Source organism: Gadus macrocephalus, chromosome 12 (genome assembly GCF_031168955.1).
Source record: "Gadus macrocephalus chromosome 12, ASM3116895v1".
NCBI classification, from domain to species: Eukaryota; Metazoa; Chordata; class Actinopteri; order Gadiformes; family Gadidae; genus Gadus; species Gadus macrocephalus.
This window is the reverse complement of record NC_082393.1, coordinates 24,911,496-24,937,415: the sequence shown is the minus strand read 5'-3', so window position 1 is coordinate 24,937,415 and position 25,920 is coordinate 24,911,496. Positions and strand designations below refer to the sequence as shown.

General features: G+C 46.1%; 2 protein-coding genes across 2 annotated transcripts; both read left to right on the top strand.

Annotated features, from left to right (window-relative positions):
• Positions 1-8,689: 8,689 nt before the first annotated feature.
• Positions 8,690-20,257, top strand: LOC132468668 (E3 SUMO-protein ligase PIAS4-A-like). The gene is made up of 11 exons (XM_060066426.1): positions 8,690-8,820; positions 9,955-10,339; positions 10,767-10,851; positions 10,952-10,993; positions 11,447-11,537; positions 11,775-11,903; positions 13,257-13,362; positions 13,807-13,880; positions 14,844-15,004; positions 15,926-16,071; positions 17,034-20,257. Exons 1-11 carry the CDS (start codon positions 8,794-8,796, stop codon positions 17,291-17,293), a joined length of 1,506 nt encoding a protein of 501 aa, XP_059922409.1. The 5' UTR covers positions 8,690-8,793; the 3' UTR covers positions 17,294-20,257.
• Positions 20,258-21,044: 787 nt separating this feature from the next.
• On the top strand, positions 21,045-25,846 carry map2k2a (mitogen-activated protein kinase kinase 2a). The gene is made up of 7 exons (XM_060066300.1): positions 21,045-21,704; positions 21,925-22,135; positions 22,351-22,497; positions 23,039-23,116; positions 23,527-23,578; positions 25,394-25,508; positions 25,837-25,846. Exons 1-7 carry the CDS (start codon positions 21,616-21,618, stop codon positions 25,844-25,846), a joined length of 702 nt encoding a protein of 233 aa, XP_059922283.1. The 5' UTR covers positions 21,045-21,615.
• Positions 25,847-25,920: the final 74 nt, after the last annotated feature.

The window sequence follows — 25,920 nt, the reverse complement described above, 5'->3', positions numbered from 1 at the left end:
CACCCCACCCTTGTGCAAACTTCTCCCCAACTTACTATCAGATTCTGATTCACCAGGCCTAAGACTGGCTGGCTCGGTGAATGTGCATATCCCTATACCCTAACCCTATAATGATGATACAGTTCATCAGTGGCTCTTAGTGTCATGGAGAGTTTACTGAAGGAAGCAGTATGCAACACTGGGGTACTGGCGACTACTACAGCAACCACATTTATACGATTTGGATTTTCATAGATCTTAAGTAGCCTTATCTCCTGAAAACAGAGAGTTGATTTTGCATTTATTGACTTATACAGAGCCACAGGGATGATATAGTGCAGCATTTGATACCAAGAAAATAACAGAGATAAATAAACTCGTAACGCCTTTTTGAAGCAAATCTAACCCGATCCTGTACAAGGTATCTTGGTTCAAAAAGGGAGATGTCAGCAGCGTTAGTGTTTGTACTTACGGCCTTGATCCGAAAATATGCAGATTAAAATCACATCCACATAAACACAGGCACACACAAACACACACACACACACACACACACACACACACACACACACACACACACACACACACACACACACACACACAGGGACACACACACACACACACACACACACACACACACACACACACACACGCCTGCCTATCGGACTATAAATATCCCCCCACACAGTGGATTATTGGGGCCCTGGAATATTGATGATCATTACCGCTATCATAACCATCATGACGGAGGGAATGAGCCTGCTGCAGATGGAATCTGATCATCAGAAAATAAATAAAGAGCGGCCCTAGCAGCGTGTGTGTGGCGGCCGGGCCGCAGCACAGGTGTGTCTCGGCGCGGGTGTACGTGGCGTGCGTGGGGGAGTGTATGGCTGTAGCGCTGAATACAAATGATACGGTATTGACCATCGCATCGCCTTGGTATGGAGCAGGCGACCCTTGCGGTGGCCGGGGTAAGATGGCGGGTGGTGGGGTGGCTCTCACACACCAGATGACGACACCGCCAGGTAATTAATGCTAATGAGAGGTGTGGGGGGGGCGGGGGCGGGACCAGCACGCCCGAGTGCCAATCACGGGAGTGCTCTCTCGTTGCGCCTCCGGTCATCGTTGACCTCTTGACCCTGGCCGTGGCCTATAGGTCAGAGGTCACTAAGCAAAAGGCGGCCCGGGTTTCACTGGAGGCTGTGGTCAAGGAAGCGTCACCATGGCAACGCCGGTCTCACAGGAAGAGAGGCTGGGGTGTCCTGTGCCCTCCTTTGGCCTCACTAAATGAGAGCGTGCGCTCGGACATACGCGTGAACGTGCAGTGCGTGCGTGTGTGCGTGCGTGCGTGCGCGCGCGCACGCACGCCACAACTTAGGGTGTGCGTCACATCTGTGCGTTTTTACGGGTAGGCGAGCAAAGCAGCCCTATTGGATTACAACGAGAGGCTGAACGCGTCAGCCGACATGGGATGCTGGACAGCTGCGTTCATCCACACCGGTGGTACAGCAACAGCGGGCCAGCAAAACAAAAACGTCTTATTTTAATTAATTTTATCAAACCAATGCTTACTGCATACTTAACCTTTATTTTTGTAATAATACAGATACTTTTTTATTTTGTTTAGTCCGCAGCTGTGATAAACGTGATAATGATGTATTTCACACTGTCATTACGGTAGACTACGCTCCATCAAATTATTTGAGACGGAGACACGTTGATGAGTACCGGAGGGCACATACTTTTCCGTCACATCCAACCTTTTAATATTAAAAAAGATTTGTTCCGTCCCCTTGTTTACGCCAAAAGTGTGAAAAGAGTCCTAACCCATTTCCAGACACCGCGCTTCATCTAGTGGTGGGATCCGACCCTCTCTCCGAGGTCCTCTGCCAATACTCCCCAGTCTTCATCCTACCGCAAGAAAATGGGGCAGAAAAATCACTTGGTCTGCCTTTGTCTCCCGGGAGCCCCGGTCGATGTCTAGTCCTACCATATGTCTGATCGCAGCTGCCAATCAACAGGTCAACGCGACCCCCGGGAGAGAGACTGGTGGAAGAGATCAAACAGCGGACCTCGGGGATGACAGATGCTGATAAAAAGAAAGGCAATAAAACATTGCTTCAAAGATGGCAACGGTACACTGAGGCAAATTATTGTTAACAGTAATCTGCAGAATAGCGCCTCGCATTCATGATGATCGATTGACTATTATGGGCCCTTTGAAGCGCGGGAGCGGCGGGCTATTGTTCGTGATGGGACACCGCCAGAGAAGCAGCTGCTTTGGGTTCTCCGCAGTGCTACTTATGCCCTAAATACGAGCCACCTTCTATGCAATCATGCTTTCTAATAGTTTGCAATTTTCGTCGGTATTATTCAGAACCAGCTGGAGAACTTTTCGGCTCTGTGATGATTACTTTAAAACTACTATGTTGAAAGGAAAAATAAATCACAATTCTGTAAAATTAAATATTCACCTTAAAAAGCTGTGGCGTTGATGTGGTGGTGTACATAGGGTTACGAAAAAACCAAAAAAATAAGATGAAAGAATGAAGTGCAGTGATTGCTATTTCTGGTATTTGATACATCAAAGACGATTACAATTCAGTTTTTTGACATGACTTAGTTTTTGATGGGCTAGTTAGATGTGAAAGATGGTTTAATATGAAATTTGTATCTATAAATTAATTAATTTAGGCGAAGGTTCAATATAAAATAATATTAAGAATAAATATTAAATTACATTTACATGCCACTTATTGTTTTCAATAAATAAAGTCATAATAGGCTATGAATTAGTGAATTCATCCTATTTGAAATTAATGAGGGACTAATTATCATTTGTTAATCAAAAAGACACAACTAAGACCACATTGGCGTTGATTGTTTAGTGAAAACGGAATAAAGTTGAATGATTTCTCAATCTTTAACACAAACCAATATCATTTGTCGAGACACACCTCTGCACTCTGTTGGACACTTCACACTCTATCCACAGCTGTGTACGTTATCCCATGGGGTCACTAGCCAATCACATCAATCCAAATGTGGATAACCTTTAGTTGGATAACAACCAGATGCTACCATTGGGTGACCCACACACTCTCAGCTACACGGTGACCTGCTTGGATTAAGTACCTTGAGCCAGTGGTCCAATTTGGCAGGGGCCTGTAAGATCAGCTTTGGAATGCTGCTATAACTGCATTAGAAGTTCAGCATCGTGTCCCAGCAGAGACCGAGCAGGAAGGCTCTGCTCCCCTCCCTCTGTGGGCGTCAGGAACACGTCTCTGGGCCTTAATCTGCAGCCCACTCCGTGCATTTTAATGGGTTAGGGAAAATGAAGTGCACATGCACTCACACACACGCACACAGGGGAGTCCACATGGACATACACACACTTTCGTGCACGCACTTACACACGCACACACACGCGCACGCACGTGCACACACACACACACACCCACACACACACGCAAACACACTGACTTTGATAGCAAACAAACACACACACACACACACATACACCCGTCCATGCACACAAACACACCTACAAAATGTGCATACAAACAGATGATCTATGGTAACATTTCAATATCACTTTAACATCCCCAAAGATACATGATGGCTTGTACACAGGTGCCAACAAATACACACACATAGACCCACCCACACATAGACCCACCCACACACACACACACACACACACACACACACACACACACACACACACACACACACACACACACACACACACACACACACACACACACACACACACACACTAGTAAGCTAATCACAGATGCAGGCCCAAAATCAATGGCCCAGAATGTCCCAAGTGATATTCTTTAATTACATTTAACATATGGCAAGTGATGTGTCTGTAAGATGTCCTTTTCAAGTAATGCCATTTCTTGTCCACTCTCTGTGATGCGTTGAAATTCATCATAGTCAATCAGCAAGTGCATAATTATCTAGCATAGTGAAAGGATTAGTATCATGCCCCATGTAATATTAAAATAATTATGTTCATGTGTCCTAAAGCGCTTCATCCAATTAATGTGTCTGTGTGTGTGTTTGTGTGTGTGTGTGTGTGTGTGTGTGTGTGTGTGTGTGTGTGTGTGTGTGTGTGTGTGTGTGTGTGTGTGTGTGTGTGTGTGTGTGTGTGTGTGTGCATGGGTGTTTTTGTATGTGTACATGTGTGTGCAATGTGTATCTGTGTGTATGTTGTTGTGTGTGTGTGTGTGTGTGTGTGTGTGTGTGTGTGTGTGTGTGTGTGTGTGTGTGTGTGTGTGTGTGTGTGTGTGTGTGTGTGTGTGTGTGTGTGTGTATATCCAGCAGATATATTCAACCAAATTAAGCCCTAAAGCTATTGAATTGAAGAGGATTTGATGCGGGTGGAATTAAGCAAATTAGGTCTCCAATTAGACCCTGAACAGGGAATTGGGAGATTTGGTGGACAAAGAGTAATGAGATGGATTTTCTATTGTTTTAAAAAGCATAACCCCTGATAACATTTTAATATACCCTCTTCTCCGCTTTGAACCTGCAGCCCTCTGACAGCTTGTTTGACAATTCAAAATGTAATTATGCGTCAAATACCGCTGCATGCTAATATTCAATCATTTCCGGATATAAAGCCCACATGGGCTGAGACAAACAAATTCCAGCGAAGTCAATGCCTGACCTAATCCTGGTCGACTGCAGCGGGCTGGTGTAAATGCCAACCGTTGTAAGCCAGGAGGAATTACACTATTGACGGCAGAGCTGCGGCTGATAATTGAGTTGACGTCTTTACTGGGATTTTCTGAATCATCATCTCATCGTCAGCCAGTTGTTTTTTCGCTTTGCCAATTAGTTTCGTCATATTTTTGTGCACTAATAGAAATGTAAGTGAGTATTCAGCGAGATCCATGGTTAAATATTGATGTAAATATGCATACACAATTAGCTTTTGAGTCATTTATTTACATGATACTATTTAATGTGGATTTAATCCAAAGTGACTGACGGTCACTTCAGATGCAGCTCTTTACAGGTAGGGTCTGGGCGTTCCGCTCAAGAAGCCAACAGGTAGGACTGAACCCAGCACACACTAGCCTTTGCTGTTTGTTAATCATCTCTAAATGAATCATGCTATCTCTCCTGATCGACTTACTCCCCGTCAGGCGCGTTCACACCTGTTCGGTCCAGCCAGTCTCAGTACACTTCCACCCAGCCTTAACCCCTCCTCTTCATCCACCCCTCTTTCACCCTGCTCTCCATCTCTCCCCAGACACCCCCCCCCCTCCTCCATCTTCCTTTCATTTCATAAAAAAACGAATGTTTCCTGTTTTGAAATACATTCCAAGGGCAATAGTAAATGTACTATCATCAATACCAATGTTAAAATAGTTTGTTATTGAACAAATATTACATTTGTGTTTGATGTAATTTCGTGTAATTTCGATCTGCAGCAGTAGATATGATTCCATTATTTCTAATCTAATCTCACCAAGTTAATAGATGTTGTCTTTGGAACCTGATACAAGAACACCGGATTTGGCTGACTGTGTGTTAGTGTGTGTGTGTGTGTGTGTGTGTGTGTGTGTGTGTGTGTGTGTGTGTGTGTGTGTGTGTGTGTGTGTGTGTGTGTGTGTGTGTGCGTGCGCGCGTGTTAGCTGTATGCTCCATTGTATGTCTGTCCAATATCAACTTCAGACATCATCAACTTCATATCTACCGCAGATCATGGTGCCGAGGCCCCCCCCCACCCCCCCCCCCCCAGAAGTGCCATGGAGCCAGGAAGGACAGACAGTGTCTGGGCGGGGGGCTCCAGGAGGGCAGGGACAATCTGTTAGTGCTACTCACTCTGCAACCCCCACAGCAACAAACGCAGCGCTGCACTCGTTCACCGTGCAGCGTGGCCCAGACACACCGTTCTCCCGAGGTGGGGGACAGTCAGCCACCGTCCACCGCTAGATGTCTCACAGCCTGCCGCCTCCCCTCCTCCCACGCTGGGGTCGCCACGGCGATGAGAGCGATGCGGGACCGGGCGGGTTTGTCCTGGGATCTCTCTAAGATGCTGCAGATTGAGGTGGTGTTAACCTCCTCCCCCTCATGTCCTTGATCGACATCCCCCTCATCTTCTTTGACTTTCATCCGCCCTTTCTTCTCGTGCGACCTTTGGCCTCTGCTCTGTCTTATCAGGGCTGACACCCACCTTCTCAGACGGCCCGTTGCGATGGTCAAGACGAAAAGCTTGTTTATTGTTTTGTTGTGGGTTCTCAAGCAGTTTTCTCTGGAACGTTGGGCTCCTTTGTTGTAGAGAAGCTAGACTCAGTCCAGGTCTGCTTTACTCCCGCTGAGTCTGTCCATTTAGCAGACGCTTTTGTCCAAAGCGACTTACAATAAGTACATTTGTCAGAAGAAGGTGAAACAATATATCGCTGCGGGTACAGTACGGATGTTCCTTGAACCGGGTGCAAAGCAATTATAATAGTCAAATTCTACCAAGTAATAAAAAAGAGATGTCTTTGTCAAGACACTTCCAAGACGTATGTGTGTGGATTTCAGATCATTAAAGGAAACATGCAATATCCGTCTTGGAACAGAGGGCTCTGTGTGCTTCTTCTCACGGCCTGTGTGTCTCCTCATTGACAAGATCAAGTTTACAGACAATCATGAGATACTCGATTGTCGTTTACCGCGAGGAGCTGACGTGGAGATACAGGGTACTAAATGCTGTCTTTTTCGTAAGCCATCCAATGATAGCAACGTATGTCTTTCTCTAATTAACTCAATGGATAACGATGCAATAACTCTTATCGTTGCCCGACAGAGTGAAGGTGTGTAATGGTTAAGAAGGTGGCTGTTTGGAGTTTGAGTTCATCCCTCACATGAGTACCACAGAGAGGCCAATGCAGGGAGTCTCGTTGAAGGAGGATTATTGATATCAATCTAAGCAAATCTTTGTAATTATGGGAGATTAAACACTCCAGATTAAGCATAAAACAAAGGGTCCTGTAGGAACAGCTGCTTGCAGTTGCAGAGGCTGTTCAGACAGTACACCGTTATTGTGTTAGAGTGGTTTTGACCACATGGATGCCACGGAGGGAATGACTTCATTAAAATAGAGCAGTAATTAATCAGATTTGATGTGGTCCTGTCAAACCCCGGATGGCTGTAATTCTTGTTTACAACAAAGAAAGGGTTGATATATAGTCTTCCCTATACCAGTAGTACCGTATTGCACGCAATTACCACTGAATAAAAATAAGATGTGGTTTGTGCAGTTTGCGTACAAGTTTATATTTAGCATTAATTTATTATCGTTCCATAATTATTTATTCTAATTTGCTACTGTATTATAAATCATATTTAGAAATGTGTTTAATAGACCGTATTCTCAATCATTCTCGATGTCTGTAATGTATTCGTATAGGCTAATACTGCATGTCTGCAAGCCATGTCTTCATATCAAATGATAACTGTCAGAAGGTTCCAGACTGATCCGCTGATTTGGGTTCTTTCTTTTCACATTTCTACCGTCTGGTGGAGTCACGTTTCAACAAAATATTGACATTGTAGCCTACTTATCCAGAAATTGGCCAACCGTTTATATTCCACAGATCCGCCACGCTGTTTGTGTTGACAGGGATTCACTTGGCTTTGACCACAGCTAGAGGACTCTGTCGCCCCCTCCTGGTTAAATCACGTCCCTTAAATAGTCCCAGTGCCCAGTCCTGCTGTATGACAAACAAGCGATTGCGTGCAAATATTTGAACGATAATTGAAAGAGTCTCTTTGTCTTTAGTTTTGACCCAATCCAAAGGTAGAGCGAAAATGTATTTCACTTCTTGAAATATATTTATATGTACGATAGAATATAACTCTAGAGACAAATAGTGTCCGTCTCGGACCAGATAGAAGTCTTAAATAGTAAAGTTTATGTAAAAGAAAGAAAGAAAGGGAAAGAGAAATAAAAAAAGAAGATCATGAAGATCATAGATCAAGATCATAAAGAAAGTCCACTCAGTGGAACAAAGTGCAATGCACTTGCACTATGCAATTCATTAAGGACTTCTACATACAAAGGAGCAAGTGAAATCGTCATGGTTCAATTATGACGTTGGGTTTAATATGTGTTGTGTGTTTTTGTCTGTCTAGCAGAAGACACGAAGAGTCTCTCCGAAAATCTGGACTAGATTTCAATAGTATGGAGCGGAGATATAAGTTTCCCTCCATTTCCCTCTTTATCCAGGGGGGCGGTAAGAGCCCCTGACATATCTTCGAAATCCCTCATCGTTGCTCGATGCAGTGATGTGATACGATTCCCATAGATACTAATGAATTAGTATACGAGTTTGATTCAATAATTAAGGGAGACAAAGAATTCAGTCGAGAATGAGTGGTTGAACGCAAAACACGGAGTGGATTATATCGTGCAGACGGGAGCCGAGAGCCCACGTGAACCAGGCCAGTTGGCACACCATAATTAAGAAGGGTGTCGAATTTAAAAGAAATGTAAACCGCACGATCAAAATAACTCGAGGATATCAAACTAAGTCGCTAATAAGTTCTCCATATTTGTTATCACCTGTATATGTGCGGTCACAGAGGCCTGTTATGGAAAAAAGACCCGACTCTTAGTGATTTTTTAAAAGTTGTACTGTAACTTTAAATCGGGATCGGAACGCCTACTTTCCCTGCTCTGCTCCGGGCATGTGGAAGGGATGGCCTGTGATTGGCCGAAGCCGAGCGTCGACCAGAGACACCGCAGCGCCTCATTGGTGAGAGAACATCCATCCTCCAGGACTCTCGCGGTACTGCTGCACGAAGATGGCGGCCGAACTGGTGGAAGCGATGGCAAGTAGAGCTGGGCTCGCCTGGGTGGGTGGGAGAGGGGCTCCGGGGCTGTCCAAGCAGACCCCGTAAAGGCATTTAGGCATATGGGTTCAGGATAAATGGGGCCAGGAGTTATTACTATGACAATTGTTGAATATTTGGTGTCTGAAAATACGAAGTAGCCTCAGCAGCTAGCCTGGTTAGCTAGCCCTGTACACTGGCTGGGCTAGCATCGAGCTGGCTATAGGGGAGAGACAGTCGAAATGAATGATGAGACCATAAAAACATTCGGTAGCTTGTGCCTAGCATGCTATCAGCTCGCTGTATGGCACCAGACAGTTCGGATATAGCTGAATGGATATCGATAAACTACTCAATTAGTTTATTTAAGTGTGTGCACCTGTCAAGTCAATTATTACCATCCATCCGAATCTCACCCCAGCCTTTAATATAACTTGCTAGCGTGTTAGCAGAGGCTATGCTGGACATGTCTCATGGATGATCTCAGTAAAGTGGTTCTTTCTATTGTAGGACCGCTCATGTTGTTGTGCAAAGTGTCACCACCTCCCACCGCTTACTATTATTGTTCAGCACGCACTTCAAATATGCTTATGTCCCCAGTATCATACACGGGTCGTGTTTTGTGACTGACCATTGTATGTTTTGATTAAGACACTGTCTATATCCTAGAACAAGCTTTCATTTATGTCTGATTCCATTTGTGTCGAGGCAAAATCCCAACAATTGCTGTACTGTTAAACTTGGATGGACAAGCAGAACATGCTTGTCTTGCGTTTCAGTTTGCGTTTTTATGTTTGGTTATGCTGATAGTGAATGAATGAAACGCAAAAAATCCATATGGTTAATCATTTGGCATGTATGTGTGTTTTATAGAGTTAGTGTTAGTATGCTATGTTTTTCTATTTTTGTACATAAAACAGTGCACTGAATGATGTTCTGCACATGACAATGAAGGTGGAAATGTGAATGGATGTTTAATATAAGAAAATCACTGTTGTGATCCTCATTCTCAATTCATTGCTTGCAATAAGCTACATGTTGCTCTAAGATCCCACAGATCACCCCTCCCCTCTTTTGATAAACAACCTCATAGTGACTAATTTGTTCCTCCGGCGCTCTGGTCTCCCCTTCCAGAACATGGTCAAAAGTTTCCGGGTCTCGGACCTGCAGACGCTGCTGGCCTCGATGGGCCGCAGCAAGAGCGGGCTGAAGCAGGACCTGGTGGGTCGTGCGCTCAGGCTGGTGCAGACCGAGTACAGTCCGGAGCTGCTGAAGAACGTCAGGCAGCTGTACGAGTCGCGCTTCCCCAAGACCTCCGGCTGGCTGGCAGCGCGGCGTCCAGAGGGCCTCCCTGTCGCCTACTCCTCCTCGCTCAGCTCCTCTCCTACAGCCACCTCTCAGGGCGCAGACTACCTCAATGGCATCTCCAAACCTATCGCAGCACCTGTGGCCGAGGTCAAGCCGGTGCCCCTGCCCTTCTACCAAAACTTGGAAACACTGCTGCCACCCACAGAACTGAGTAAGGGGTCCTTTTGAAACCAGACGGTGGCCTGCTGTCTTATGGATTCTTCCTCCTGGTGGTTTACACTGGGGGATAGTGGGCGACTTCAGTCATCCAGCCGGTTTCAATGTCTTCTCCGGCCTAGTTTCACCAGCCCTTTGCATAAGCTGTACCCTTCACCTCCATTTGGAGCAATGTCCTTTCAGACAGAGTTACGGACAAGTTAATAGACATCCAGGTGTATTAGCACCGTCTGTTTGTTTGTTAAATGTAAAATGTATGGTGTGGCCATGGGTTCAGTGAATGGCGGCTATCATCTCCAGGGCTAGCTCTGTGATGAATATCGTATAGATTATTCATGAAGCCACGAAATACTAAATGTTCTGCTCATATTTTTATTGTACTAAAGAGAATGGCTTTGTTTTGACATCTTCCTTCTTTTCAGTTGCCCAGAACAACGAGAAGTTGCAGGATAGTCAGTGCATATTTGAGTTAACACAGAGCCAAGCAGACCAGATCAGGAATGCCAGGTAAGATAAATACGGTCTTAACAGTTTCCCTAAATTCTCTGCTATTCACTACATTTTTGTCACTGATGGTAACATATTAACCTTTTGATCTCTTCCGCAGTGAGCTCCGTGCAGGAATAAAATCAATCCAAGTCGTGCTTAGGTAAGCCTTATTAAAAACATAAATAATAATAAATGCCACGCAAACTATTAAACAGATCCTCTCTCGTCGGTTAAGTAAGTTCTCGGTTACTCCATTAGTATCCTCCAATTCCAACATGGAGTCCAGCAACCCAGTGCATGCTGGGACAGTTTCAGTTTGAACTGACTAATGGCTTACTACGTCAATAATAACAAGAGGTTTCCATTTCAACATCCTGAGCTTTCCAGTTGAATAGACAGGAATAGGGACAACAGGAAGCATCCATGGTGGGGTGTTTACAAGCAGTCTTCCTGTTGTTTTTTTTTTGCATAGCAATATTTTGATGTTCAGTTGCAAAGAGAAAGCATGTCTGTTGGGCAAAGTGTAATTGTAGCTGTCTTGGCAACCAAACATTTCTATGTCAAACTAACTCTTACCTCCTCCTGCCTCTTTTTCCTCATTTATATTCTTCAGAATCTGCTACACAGACTCTATTGGGGTCCAGGAGGATCAATATCCACCTAATATCGCAGTCAAAGTCAACCAGTCCTACTGTCACGTACCAGTGAGTAATCTTCCCTCTGATATCTAGCCTCACTTTGAGTGTCTGATGTCTTGATAAAAGACATTTAAAAAGTAGCAGAATCTTTTAACTTTTAAGGGATTCGCCTCGATTTTAATTTTAGGTTATTTTTATTATTATTATGTAGAACCATAATCTGAAGAATCGTAACTTAAATTCTGCTGAGCGAGTGTTGTAGGATGGCTGTTGACGGGCTGGCGTGTTTACCTGTGTGTCCAGGGCTATTACCCGTCAAACAAGCCCGGGGTGGAGCCGCGACGGCCCTGCCGACCCGTTAACATCACCCCCTGGTTGCACCTCTCCACAGTCAGCAACAGAGTTACCGTCACTTGGGGCAACTTTGGCAAGGTGAGCCTCTCTAACAGCACTATGTATGTACTCCATGTTGAACGACAACTTTTATCCAAGCTATGTTGCCTCGGGGCATGTTCTTCTCTCTGTAAGATGTACGGTGTTGAAAGACTAATCACGTGTTTTCTTCTCACTTGAACAGTGTTTTTTGTGTTTTGGATTTGTTGGAATGATCTTGTCCTGAATTTTCATTGGTTGAGTTAAGGAAGCTTCTCTAAGCCATACTTCAATACAGAATTTGGGCCTATCAGCATATAAAAGAAGCTAGACTTGGATATACAAGCCGGTATATTCATCTACTCTGGTTTACAAAGCACATTGAGTAAATGTTCTACAAAATAAACACGCAACAAATTTTCTAACAAAGCGGCCACTTTATCATTTTACCTACAAGGGTTAACATCAGGCTATGAGGGGAAGAGCAGAAGGGCCATCACAAATTAGTCTTGAGTCTTTAGTCATCATATTTCCATTGTTTATGGAAACACAATTTGAACAGTCAACATATGAATCAGTGTTGTCACAGTTACCAGGGTTACACAGCTTTGGGTTTGATCCGAACCGTCCTCGATGTCTCCATCCTACAAAGGATAACACGGTCATCGTATCTTGGGCCAGGCCATGTTGATGATTTACCCCTCACCTCGACCGAAACACTGACATGGAGTCTTCTAGAACTGAGCGATGTCTCGCGCCCTTATTGTAATTTTTTATTGTTTTTCTATCCTTGGAATAACTTGGATGAAATGTAACCAAATCTTCTTCCTGCAGTTCGCAAATACACATAGATGTTAAATAGGGCTGGGTAAAAGAATCGATTCATCAATGCACTGCAATTTATTTGTTCTCGATTCAATTTCGATAAAGATTATTTTTTAAATCGATTATTACCATTAAAATAAAATAGAATAAGCATACTCAGTCATTGTAATCTAGAAGCGAGTATGCCTAAATGTATATTGTACATGCCCTTTTACATTTGTCCATGTTATTATTATTACTTTATGCTGCAAGTTTAGCTCAGGAACAATACTATACAATGGTGCATTCCCTTTTTGCTAGTTAAAGCACAATTAAATGGTTGATTAATTTTGAAATGGTTTATACCTAAATAATATTTAGGTATTTTTGTCATCTGCATGTATTATTGAATCGATATCGAAGAAATTGGATCAATATCAAATCAAGACCTAAAGAATTGAATTGAATTGTGAGGTACCTGGCCATACCCAGCCCTAATGTTAAATATATAAATGTATTTTAATTTATTTGGGCTCCACACTATTGCCACCACAAGGTGATGAGTTCCACCCAGGTCTCATGGTTCTTCCCCCCCCCCCCCCCCCCCAGCGTTACTCGGTGGCGGTGTACCTGGTGCGGGTGTTCACCTCAGCAGACCTCTTCAGCCAGCTGAAGCTCTGTTCTGTGGAGAGCGCCGAGCGATGTCGGGAGCGCAGTAAGTCTTCCTCACGTCCGCTCTTCTCAGTTTATTGGTCATTAAGAATATTTCCCAGCGTCGTTGTTTTTATGGGTACTTAAAACGTTGTCTAGTTCTGTTCCCACCAGTGGCAGAACGTAGTGTACATGCAGGGAACTCATGGATGCTTGCTTGGTGTGTCAGGAAGTCCCTGGACTTTGGGGACGATATGCATGAATGAAGACTTTTTGGAAAAATGTTTTTCCCAAAACTAGTTCTCAAGGCATATTGTTCTGCTAGTTTCCAATCCGTTCCATTTTCCCACTGGTTCAAAAGATGAAATCAATAAGTCGAAACTGCTCCGGCCCACTTTACTTACCACTGGCAAAAAATATCGAGGAAGAGATATGTTTACAGTTGTTGTTCCATGCATAGTTGAGGTTTGACCCATTTTACAATATTTCATCGGTTGACCCCGTCTAGTCCAAGACAAACTACGGTACGACCCAGAGAGTGAGATTGCGACCACGGGACTACGGGTTTCTCTCATCTGTCCAGTAAGTACTTTCTCTGTTTGTTTCTCTTAAAGGGTCAAATATTTGACCCAAGTCAAGTGCAGTTTATTTTGTGCAGCCCATTTCATACACAAAACGGCCACTCGATGTGCTTAACAAAAGACACAAATAAAATTGATTGATGAAAGCATGAAAGGAAGTGCAAAACTGTAGCTATTTAAAACACATTAGATATACAAGCATGTGTAGACAAATGTACATTTTGTAAACAGATGAAAGAGCACAGAACATAAAAACACGAGTGAGAAAATGAGGACGGAGTGACCTCATTCCTCTGCACCACTCCTCTGCACCTCATGACCTTGAACGGTTCTACACACATTTCAGCCAACTTTAGTTCAACTGGTATTCGATGTTTAGTCCTTAAGCTCACGCGTCAAAAGCCAAGATGCACGCCATTAAAGGAGCAGGTAGGAGTTCTCTTGATCTTGCCCAACGAGGCCTACAGGTCCTGCAGGCATTGGCGTTTCAACCAAAACATTTTGGCTGGAAATATCAGGAAACGGTATTAAATATCGTATCCCGATTATAGTAACAAAAATGATCACGGTTATCAGATCTATTGCAGCATTGTTAAAATGTCCTGACCACAAATTAGCAGCATTAAGTGTTTCCCTCAGCAATCTTATAATATAATGGAATATATAATACCACGCTAAGACTACTCTTCTTAGAAGGCTATAGATTCTCTTGAGTACTGTTTCTACTTTACAGATGTTTTCTTTGACTCAATTGCATTGACCTGTGTCATTGATTGTTGCTGGACAGTATTATCTCTATTTTATTTTCAAAATGAAGTTGACAAACACGTTTTTAACTTGCGTTAATTTTAACTTGGTTCATCTTGAAACGGGTGGCTGCTTCATCCCTAGTGGGGTCCACCACCTTTATCCCCTTGCGGTACCAACCGTTCTCTCTCTCTGCGTCCCTCCGTCCCTCCCCCAGCTGGTGAAGATGAGGCTAGGCGTTCCGTGCCGGGTGCTGACCTGCGCCCACCTCCAGTGCTTCGACGCCGTCTTCTTCCTGCAGATGAACGAGAAGAAGCCAACATGGACCTGCCCCGTCTGTGACAAGCCCGCCCCCTTCGAGCTGCTCACCATCGACGGGTAAGGAGGCCGGACAGGCCCAGACCTGAGGCCCAGACCTGAGGCCCAGACCTGAGGCCCAGACCTGAGGCCCAGACCTGAGGCCCAGACCTGAGGCCCAGACCTGAGGCCCAGACCTGAGGCCCAGCTTCGAGGCTCAGACCTGAGGCCCAGACCTGAGGCCCAGACCTGAGGCCCAGCTTCGAGGCTCAGACCTGAGGCCCAGCTTCGAGGCTCAGACCTGAGGCCCAGCTTCGAGGCTCAGACCTGAGGCCCAGCTTCGAGGCCCAGACCTGAGGCCCAGCTTCGAGGCTCAGACCTGAGGCCCAGCTTCGAGGCTCAGACCTGAGGCCCAGCTTCGAGGCCCAGACCTGAGGCCCAGCTTCGAGGCTCAGACCTGAGGCCCAGCTTCGAGGCTCAGACCTGAGGCCCAGACCTGAGGCCCAGACCTGAGGCCCAGACCTGAGGCCCAGACCTGAGGCCCAGCTTCGAGGCCCAGCTTCGAGGCTCAGACCTGAGCAGCAACTTTTACTCTTTTCGCTTTCTTTTTTTTCTTCTCACGCACGTTCTGTTAAGGTGATTCCTGAATGAGTTTTTGCTAAATAGGTCCGGGTGATTTAGAGCCACTCGATGTACAAACTGGTGTAACGTGTTGAAACGCAAACCAGTTAGGACATGCACTGCTTTACAGCTTTTAGATAATTTTAAGGTTTTAAGGTCGCCCTTGACAAGCAATTATTTGGAAATGGTTGGCTCAGGGGGTTGTACATTTTGGCATATTTCTGTTTTATTTCTTTTGCAACTGTATTTCATCGAGCAGTCTAACTTGGTGTGTTAAGCATCTTCTTGATCCTGATGCTCTGTAGGTATATCCCATGCTGTATACGTTTTGTCTGATTTGATCACTATTCTTTTGTGTAATAGTAGTCCCTTCTGTTTCAGGTTGTTGTCTGAGATCCTGAAGGAGACGCATGAAGACATTGAGGAAATAGAGTACCTCACCGACGGCTCCTGGCGACCAATCAGAGACGAGAAGGAGAGGGAGCGAGAACGCAGCGACACACCGGACTACCCCGTGGTGGATATCTGTGAGTCTGGTCTCTCTTTAGTCTGGTCTCTCTTTAGTCTGGTCTCTCTTTAGTCTGGTCTCTCTTTAGTCTGGTCTCTCTTTAGTCTGGTCTCTCTTTAGTCTGGTCTCTCTTTAGTCTGGTCTCTCTTTAGTCTGGTCTCTCTTTAGTCTGCCCTCTCTTTAGTCTGCCCTCTCTTTAGTCTGCCCTCTCTTTAGTCTGCCCTCTCTTTAGTCTGCCCTCTCTTTAGTCTGCCCTCTCTTTAGTCTGCCCTCTCTTTAGTCTGCCCTCTCTTTAGTCTGCCCTCTCTTTAGTCTGCCCTCTCTTTAGTCTGCTCTCTTTAGCCTGCTCTCTTTAGCCTGCTCTCTCTTAGCCTGCTCTCTCTTAGCCTGCTCTCTCTTTAGTCTGCCCTCTCTTTAGTCTGCTCTCTTTAGCCTGCTCTCTCTTTAGTCTGCTCTCTCTATAGCCTGCTCTCTCTTTAGCCTGCTCTCTCGTAAGAGGATCGCACTTCGTCTGTCTCCTCAGGATCAGGTCATTACAGCATCAATATGGTGCACCATAATTCAGTCAAATATAATGAGGGCTATACTTTGAAACCAGTCAGAACTGTGTAAGCAAGAGTTGACAAAGGACCAAATCAAGCTTCTTTTCATTCAAACTTCTGGTCCATTTAAGTTTGTTTAGCATTATACTTCAACCTATGGACGCGCTCAAGACTTTACCTCTGCTGGCACTGGTGCCTGTCACTTTTTAACTTTATGGCATCTTATCGGTGGGAATCCCAGGAGGTACCCTGTGATTCCCACCCCTAGTGGGGCTAGTGGGTTGAACCACCCAGAAAAGTTAAGTTCATCAGACCTGGTTAAACCGGGTCCCAGCCAGTGCCTTCCACCAGAGCCCTTGCATATAAACCCGGGCTCCTCCCGCAGCACTCGCCGCCCCAGACTGACGCCGTTGTTGTGTTGTTGTGTTGTTGGGCCTAGGCGCGCCGGAGGCCAACGGCCACTCCCCGGCCCACAGCAGCACCAGCCTGACGGGGAAGTCCACCAACGGGTCGGTGGGGACGGCGGCGGCGGCGCCCGGGGGCGGGGCCGTGGTGGACCTGACTCTGGACTCCTCCTCTGAAGAGGAGGAAGGGGGCGTGGCTGCGGGGGACAGCGAGGACACTGAGGACAGCACCGACAGCCCCGCCCCCAAACGCGGCCGATACAACTACGACAAGGACCTGGTCACGGCCTACTGACGGGCGGAGCGCGACGGCCTTCCTCCCCCTCCATAGACTGATGTGCAGAGTAAGGGGGGTGGGAGGGGGGGGTGGGGACACGTGGGGGGGGGGGATATACAGTAGTCTCCTAGATCCATTCCCTCATGCCCAAGCGTCAGAGCCTCTTGCGTATTCCCCGACAAAACACAAACTCGCCGACGGTCCGGTCGACCTCCAGTCGAGAGCGGAGAGGCCCCCACTCTGCTGGATTCAACGGCTCCCCTGGTCTCCTTCTGGTGGTAACCTCCTCCTCCTCCTCCTCCGCCCTCGTCCTTCGCCGTGACCACCGTCTCCCCTTAAGACTCACCGAGTAGAGGAACCCCAGCCACCGCCTCTCCCGCCTCTCTCTCCAGACCCGATTGGTCCTCCCTGCCCGCCTCCCCCTACCGCCACCCGTCCTCCTCCTCCACTACTTTGTATTCGACTTGGACTTACGGGCTCTTTTAGCCGTGTGTGTTTTCAACGTCTGCGTCTCTGCTTTTTCACATTTATGACAAAACGGGCAAGTGGAAGAGAGTACACCAGGGAGCCTGGGGGCGGGGCTTAACCACTCGGCGGCGGCTCCGGTGGCCCTGAGCGTCCAGGGTTCGCGAGGCCGAGGGGGAGGGGGGCGGTTTGAGGCCAGGCTAACCCTCTCTCCCAAGCGCGGTGTTCGGGTGTGTGTGTAGTGTTGGCAGCGGATTCAATTCTTGAGAGGTTTTTTTTTATCCGGAACCTGTCCCTTTTTAATAACATGGGCACAAGAAAAAACCTCCCCCCCCCCCCCCCCCCCCCCCCCTTCGGTGTGACGCTTTCCATAGTTCCATTGTCCGTAGATTCAGAGCACCTACCTCAGTCATTAAGAACTTAGCAGACTGACCATAGACTAGCTTAGAAGCAAGAGTACAGAGGAGACGACGGGTGAAGCCAATTTAACACTGGAGATCTTTTATTTTTGTTTATTTAATTCTCTTGATGTCCCATTCAGCTCTTTCCCACGGCGGCGACCACTGCTGTGAAGGTTAAGTTGGCCAGGCTCATGGCCAGACGGCCACGGCAGGTTTGAGTTTCAAGGGGTTTGCGAGTAGGGTCGAAACAGCAGAACGTCGGTTGGGATTTTCGTAGTTGGCTACTTGGCTAAGCTACTTGGTCAAGCGACTTGGCTAAGCTACTGTCCACAAAACTTGAGCGACGGTGGAGCCAAAGCAGGTATGTTTCGTTGCGTGTGGATGGACATTTAAATGGACCGAGTTAGAGTTTTTGGTGCCTTTTTCGTTGAGTCTTTGAATGGAGGTTGAAGTTTGTGAGGTGGATGGGAGGCTACCGTTTTGCGGCTGGTGGAGCTGGCCAGCAGATTGCGCTGGACTCTGGAAAATTTGCTTTACCTGTGCTTTCTCTATTTGAGTTCATTTTAGTTTTATATAATGGCGAGCTCCAAAAGCGACGGTGGCTGCAGAGAAGTATTTACAAGTGCTGGCACCCTTTCAAATTTTCTGATTTCGTTCAAAAGTATTGTATTTATTTAATTTCTTCACCATTTAACTTTTGAGATCCATTGCGGTTCGAGTAATTGTACATACTCATCAACGGCAGAAATAACCACCAGCAACAGCAGCATCCATCGGAGCCGAAGAAGTCCGTACACTGCTGATGCGACGATGCGAGCGTGAACCGGGGGATCGGATTCGAGCAGGAGCCAGGCTAACCGTCGTCCTCCCCCCCCCCCCCCCCCCCCCTCGACAGCGAACCCTCGTGAGAGATGTTCTTCTCGTTCTCCTAGCCCGCTCACGGCTACGCAAAGCTTCACAGGTCGCTGGTGTTTGTTCAGAAAACACCGCAAGTTCTCCACGCAGCGCTACCACTGCACTTTGACTCCGGACACTCGGACAGACGAGACGAGTGTGCGGCGCACCACTCCCCTGCTCAGAAGTCTTTATTTTATTTTTTCACCCCTCTTCCCGCATTGGGCCTCTGTTACGCTTGCATCAACGTGGTCCGTGCCATTAACGGCAAGTGAAGTCAAGCCAGTCTTCCATTTCTCTTGTTTCTTGGTTTGACTCGGATTAGAAATCACTGCAGCACTGATGATAGTGATATTATTTGTTAAGCCCCACACACACACACACACACACACACACACACACACACACACACACACACACACACACACACACACACACACACACACACACACACACACACACACACACACACACACACACACACACACACACACACACACACACACACACACACACACACACACGAGCGCTCGCTGACCCCTTTGGCTGCACTACACCTGTCCCTCAAAGGCTTATCCGATGCAAACAGGTGGACAACACAAGGGTTAAAACTTAAATCTCGCCATACCCAGCTGGTTCTGCTTTTTTTATTTTAAATTAGGTATAGAATACCATTGGATTGAAATGGTCCTGTAAACCTTTTGTTTTCTCATGGTTGAAGGCAAGATGTGGAGCGGATTGCTTCTGAGCCGGGGTCATCTGCAGATTGTCACTGACGGAGAGTGGTGTGGTAGGGCAGAAGAATCAGGTCTTTTGTTTTTGTGAAATCTGTTCTTATTATACAAAATGCATAACGTAGCATGGGCAAAGGCTTACAATCCATGATGTAAATGTTCTTTTCAGTTTGTCTTTTTATATGTTCATATTAAGACGAAATCTAAATAATATTTTATTAAGCTTGGAATCGCCTCCAGTTGTTCCGAAAGACAAATGGTAATTAAAGAGGATGTCGTTGGTACCAGTGTTGGAGTCGAGCCACTAGGTCTCTGAGGAGCGATTGTGCTCACGGTGTAGATTGTTTATATCCTGTACCAAATACTTGGATCTTAGGGACGCGTGTGTCTTGATGAAGGGGGAAAAAACTGTACAATTTGAAATGATCGTATTCTAACACCTGTTATTGACGCGTGGAATTAATTAAAAACAATTTTTAAAAACTTGACCTTCCATGCGGTTATTTTTTCCACATTTCATCCACCTTGAGTTATTCATTTCTACATGCATTTTAAATGGTTTTCTTTCAAACATGGAGACTATTGTTGTGTAATGCATACTATGCCCCAGTAGAGGTCCCCAATTCACCAGGCCCGTCGAAAAGTAGGTAAATGGCGCCAACAACTTGCTATGCACTTTGACTGAACACATGCTCAAATGTACGAGGTTAAATCATGACCCGGTGCATGATGCGAGGTTAAGAAAACTCACGGCTTCGATCATGACGTTATTTGGCAGAATATAGGTGAATGTCAACCCTAACTTGTTTGCTCTGTATTTCTCTTTAATATGCCTATGGGAAAGCATTATCAATCGTGATAATTCATGTTTGCATATACAATTGCACATAAAATGCACTGCATTCCGTGAAATAAATTGTGCAATGGGCAACTAATATAATTTAATTGGAAAAGTGCTTGTACCATAGCATGTATTCAATGTGCATGCAAGATCTACATGTTGGGATGATCTTCTATAGAAAGTGGGTTTATTGTCGTGCTTGACATGTGGAATCCAGCATTCGTATGCCTGATAATCTCCAGTAAATTTGAGATCGATAACAGTCTCTACAGTCTAGCTGGCTGTCTCGATAATACAATTGCGCCTAGGTGAATCTCCCAATACATTTATATTAATGTTAGAGTTTCTACAAGCCATAGGACCAACAAGACGCGATAATCGTGAGATCGACCTGCTGTCAGTCAGTCAGTCCAGTCCAGTCTCGCGTGAAGCATTCTCCGAGTTTGATGCTGCAGCTGCTGTTTTCCTGAAGCACCGCACACCAGACCCCTCTTCTCTCAACCCCAGAACCGCACCACGGAGGGACTCCTCGCTGTACGTTGGTGTGATCCGACGGCCGGCTGGAGGGGTTAGCTGCCCGTCATCTCGGCGGCCTCTGGTTCGTGTCCGCCCGGCGGGCAGCGCTGTTACTACCGCGCTACTGAGCGGAGGAGGAGGAGAAGGAAGAGGAGGTTTTCCTGTAGCTCGGCGTTAGCTAGTAGTAGCTAGGAGGCTAGTGATCGGTGGTTTTGATGAGCAGTAGTGTCTAAGGTGTCGCCTTCAAATTCCAACGTAGCACCGAAAAGCGACCTGACATGCGACACAACGTCCGATCTGATTTACCGGAATAGCGGACTTGACATGCGCCGTAAAGTAAACTAGTGGAGCTAACGAGCTGATTTACTAGCCGGGTTCTCGTATTTGCCCTTTTCCTTCCTGCATAGTTTTTGGTCAACGCTATAACTAATTAGACCCAGATAGTTAGAGAGTATATAAGTGTTTGGACTGAGTCTTGCTCTTATTGAAATGGCTCCCAAGAGAAGACCGGTTCCCCTGAACATTACGCCCATCGGAGAGGGACAGGCCATCTCCACGACCATCGATGCTGCATCCGAGTGAGTACAGTATAGTAAAGTGGTAGAGTATATGATCAAACATTGTTTGTTTGTATGTGGTATGATGGGGAAGTAATCAGAAATCCAAAAGCTGTTGTTATAATTGACCAAACCCACTGTAACACACACCAAGGTTTACACAAGACCAGTGCAAGTCAGGCGTGAGAGTGGCTCTATGTGGCTGCTGGGTGTAATGTGTTGTTTCCCATGTGTCTTATAGGGCAAACTTTGAAGCCCTGCAGAAAAAACTGGGCGAGTTGGACCTGGATGAACAGCAGAGGAAACGTCTGGAGGCCTTCCTGACGCAGAAGGCTCAGGTTGGAGAGCTGAAAGATGATGACTTTCACCCTATCTGTGAGCTGGGTGCAGGAAATGGAGGAGTGGTAAACAAAGTCCGCCACAGGCCCTCGAGTTTGGTCATGGCTCGGAAGGTAAGGTGCTTTTGTGGTTACTTATTAAAACTGTCTGCTACTGAAGGGGGGAAAACATTAAGAGATTTGTTTGTCAATTTTTTGTGTTTTTACCGTCATTTCTTGTTGAGTCTTGGTGTGGTGCCAATCGTGTTTTTCGTTTGTGCTCAAGCTCCACAAATGTGTTGAGTCTTTGAGAAAAAGGTAACCTGCTATATATTTGATCTTTGCCACAGTTAATCCACCTGGAGATCAAACCTGCCATCAGGAACCAGATCATCCGAGAGCTGCAGGTGCTTCACGAGTGTAACTCCCCGTACATCGTGGGCTTCTACGGGGCCTTCTACAGCGATGGAGAGATCAGTATCTGCATGGAGCATATGGTGAGTCGCGTTGTGGATCGGCACACATTTCGAAGCTTCAATCTACTTCTTTGGGGTCGAGCCCTTCTTTGGGGTCGGCTTAGCTCAGGAGGTAGAGCAGTTGTCTTGCAACCGAAAGGTTGCTAGTAGATCCCTAGTTCCTGTTAGCTGAGTGTTGTTGTGTCCCTGAGCCAGACACTTAGCCCAATCCCATTTCTACCCCTTACCCCTAACCCTTACCCCTCCTCCTTGTTTTGAAGGGGCAAGGGGGAGGGGTAATGGTAAGGGGTAGAAATGGGATTGGGCCTAAACCCTAACTGCTCCTGACGAGCTGGCTGTCGCCTTGCGTGGTTGACTCTGCCGTCGGTGTGTCAATGTGTGTGTCAACCGATGTAAGTCGCTTTGGATAAAAGCGTCTGCTAAATGCCCTAAATGTAAATGTGAATGTAAATGCTCTGTTTGGTTGACCGAGCCACAAGCTCAGAGCCGCTGTCCTTTTGGCGTGTTCTTTCTTTCTTGGAATGAAAACCCTCCGTTTGTTACCCGCTCCGTGGGTCTGTAGGACGGCGGATCCTTAGACCAGGTGCTGAAGGAAGCCAGGAGGATTCCTGAAGATATCCTGGGCAAAGTCAGCATAGCTGTGGGTACCTTTTTTGTTTATGTCTGTGTCTTGAGCAATGGTGATTACCGACCAGTAGATGTTATCGTAACAAAGTGCTATTTCGGACTAAAGGTTTTGGGCAAACCCAAAAACTAGATTTTTTGTACTGTGTCATACCTGGCATTGTCATGTTACTCATTTTGACCGTCAGTTCAATCGTTTAGATCAAATATTTATACATAGGCAATTTAGGCATTGTATAAATTAGTTCTGATGCATTAGTTTCATGTATATTGTTGTATGCATACTGTATTTTGAACACCATGAATCACACAATCTTTGCATATTTGTACTCTTTCCAAGAAGTGCAAAACACCTTGGGGAAATATTTGTTCAGAGGTCTCAAATGAAGAGACTTGTAGTGAACGGAATCCCCTCCTTTCTTCCAGGTATTGAGAGGGCTGGCCTATCTGAGGGAGAAGCACCAGATCATGCACAGAGGTACAGCCTAAAACCCTACAGGATAATACCGAGCATCAGGCATTATCTTATCATTATCTCTGCACATGGAGGGTATGGGAAATGCTTTCCTTGGGCACCTACCATGTTTGTTACATTTTATTCAAGTGCACTTCCTGAGTCTCTCCCCGTTTAAAATTTAGCAGGTATTTCTGTTATACATTAATGGATTTTTGAATGGTTAAACAGTTGGTGGAAAAACTGTATATATGTGGTAACGGTTTACCCACTAGAACCTTGGATGTGTCCTAATTGTGCCTTCATCCAGCAGTGGTGGTGATCATTTGCACATAGTAAATTAATCATAGGCCAACAAAAAGCACCTGGTGTAGCACTTGATATAATTAAATCTTCTGATCTAATTAAAGTGTTTTAGCTGAGTGGAAAAACAAACAATGAAAGGCTGTGTCACGTCCACATATTAGATTTTTATAAGAATCTCGATTTTTTTGTACTGATTTTCGATTTTTACACGACTGTAGTCGTGTCTAAACGGTGATGATGTATCAAGTCAACAATGTCTAGTTTTAAGTGTTCATTTTTGCGACAACCAGGTGGTAAGAAGGGAATCTACGCTACTAACCCTATTGCATCAGATATCACACATATTACACATTTGTGAAGATATTCTACTTTGCTACTGATGGCCGTGATAAACATTGAAATACTTTTTTTAAACTTTTTTTCTCATAACCATTTCCTGCCTTCTTTGCTCATTCTACTTCCTGCTCCTCTTGAGCGGTTGAGTTGGTTGTCAAGACTCGCACAGCCAAGAAGGTAGAAACAGGAACTGTTTTGGGGCACCCTCTTTAAATAAACACATCCTTGTGTTTATTTAAAGAGGGTGCCCCAAAACATTTAGACACAAGGATACTTACACCAACGCAATCTGCGTATCTGTCAGAAGTGGTTATGGTGAACGAGAAGAGCAGACTTCCTTTCTGCCGAGTCAGGATGAGTTGGTTCTAGAGTGACTCGTAAGTCCCCATGTTGAGCAATGTGTGTGTTTATGAACACTAGTTATGTCTAGTTGGGAAACCGTTCATTTCTTGTAGGACTGATGCAGCACCTTGCATCAGCTAACGTGTGTGTGTGTGTGTGTGTGTGTGTGTGTGTGTGTGTGTGTGTGTGTGTGTGTGTGTGTGTGTGTGTGTGTGTGTGTGTGTGTGTGTGTGTGTGTGTGTGTGTGTGTGTGTGTGTGTGTGTGTGTGCAAGCCTACTACTTAAAGCTAATGCCTGTTATTTCTCCCCTCTGCATATGATCTACATGAGTGTCACTGTCCCGAAAAACAGTTTAAAATCATCAAGCAGCACCCCCCCCAACCCATAACACTGTTATGACCGTAGCGGTCTTAAGAATTTAACTGATGTGTGACTTAGTCTGATGTGTGGCTCGACTCGAAACGCATTCGACTTTCTTATAAGGCCTTTATGTCCGTGTCATTAAATGGCCTGAGCATTAGTAAGTCAAGGCTTGAACCGTCTGGGGGGGGGGGGGGGGGGGGGGGGGGGGAGGGAGGCAGTGAGTGACCTCAGCCAGGTGTCAACAGTAGACTGTTGGTTCCGCCCGGGTACGGTGATGCCGCGTCGCCACGGTTGCGTAACGTATGTTTTAAGGAAGCAGTCCTTACTGTATACGTGTTTTGGTTGCCGGGGCGATGGGCACGGTTCGAGGCGGTATTTTTAGAAACTGCTTCGAAGAACTGGATGCTGTAAAAGGGGGGCAACGACGGAGTCAGCACTAGGGCTCTCTCTCTTCCACTCGCTCCTTCGTGCCCGTGTGTGCTCCGCTCTCAGGTGGGTCAAGCATAAACACACTCTCGGGGTTCTGTCTCCAGGGCTCCTCCCCGCGGCTCCTTCGTTCTGGTTCCAACCACCGCGTTCGTCCCCGGAAGTCGTCGGCCTCTCGCAGGTGCTTCACTGGGGTTTTAAAGATTCATTTTTTAGCATTTTTATGCTTTTGTTATAACGTGAGATAGACCGGAAGGTATGGGAAGGTAGGGGAAGACATGCAGCATAGGACCACGTGCAGGAATGGAACTCGGGTCGCCGTGGTCAGGACTGGGCCATAATGGTACGACTACGCGCCCCTTCACTGGGGTTTTGGTGTGTTGGTTTCCCCCCCCCCCCCGTTCATATACGTCTGCCCGTGGTCAGCGTGGCCCTGAGAGGAGGAAGCGATGGCCGACCCGCCTCTCGCCAGCGTAGCTCGGAGCGTAGCTTTAGCTGTGTTATTTCAGGTCTCCGTGAGGGGGAGAAAAAACAAAAACCGAGTGGTCTCTGAGCCAGGGCAGTAATTACAGCCTCTTAGATATGATTATATG

Excerpts from the sequence above, each read along its gene's own strand:
- LOC132468668 (XM_060066426.1), top strand. The coding sequence starts at position 8,794 with ATGGCGGCCGAACTGGTGGAAGCGATG. Across the intron at positions 10,340-10,766 it reads GCTGCCACCCACAGAACTGA|TTGCCCAGAACAACGAGAAG; the intron begins GTAAGGGGTCCT and ends CCTTCTTTTCAG. Across the intron at positions 10,994-11,446 it reads TCAATCCAAGTCGTGCTTAG|AATCTGCTACACAGACTCTA; the intron begins GTAAGCCTTATT and ends TATATTCTTCAG.
- map2k2a (XM_060066300.1), top strand. The coding sequence starts at position 21,616 with ATGGCTCCCAAGAGAAGACCGGTTCCCCTGAACATTACGCCCATCGGA. Across the intron at positions 21,705-21,924 it reads ACCATCGATGCTGCATCCGA|GGCAAACTTTGAAGCCCTGC; the intron begins GTGAGTACAGTA and ends TGTGTCTTATAG. Across the intron at positions 23,117-23,526 it reads TGGGCAAAGTCAGCATAGCT|GTATTGAGAGGGCTGGCCTA; the intron begins GTGGGTACCTTT and ends CCTTTCTTCCAG.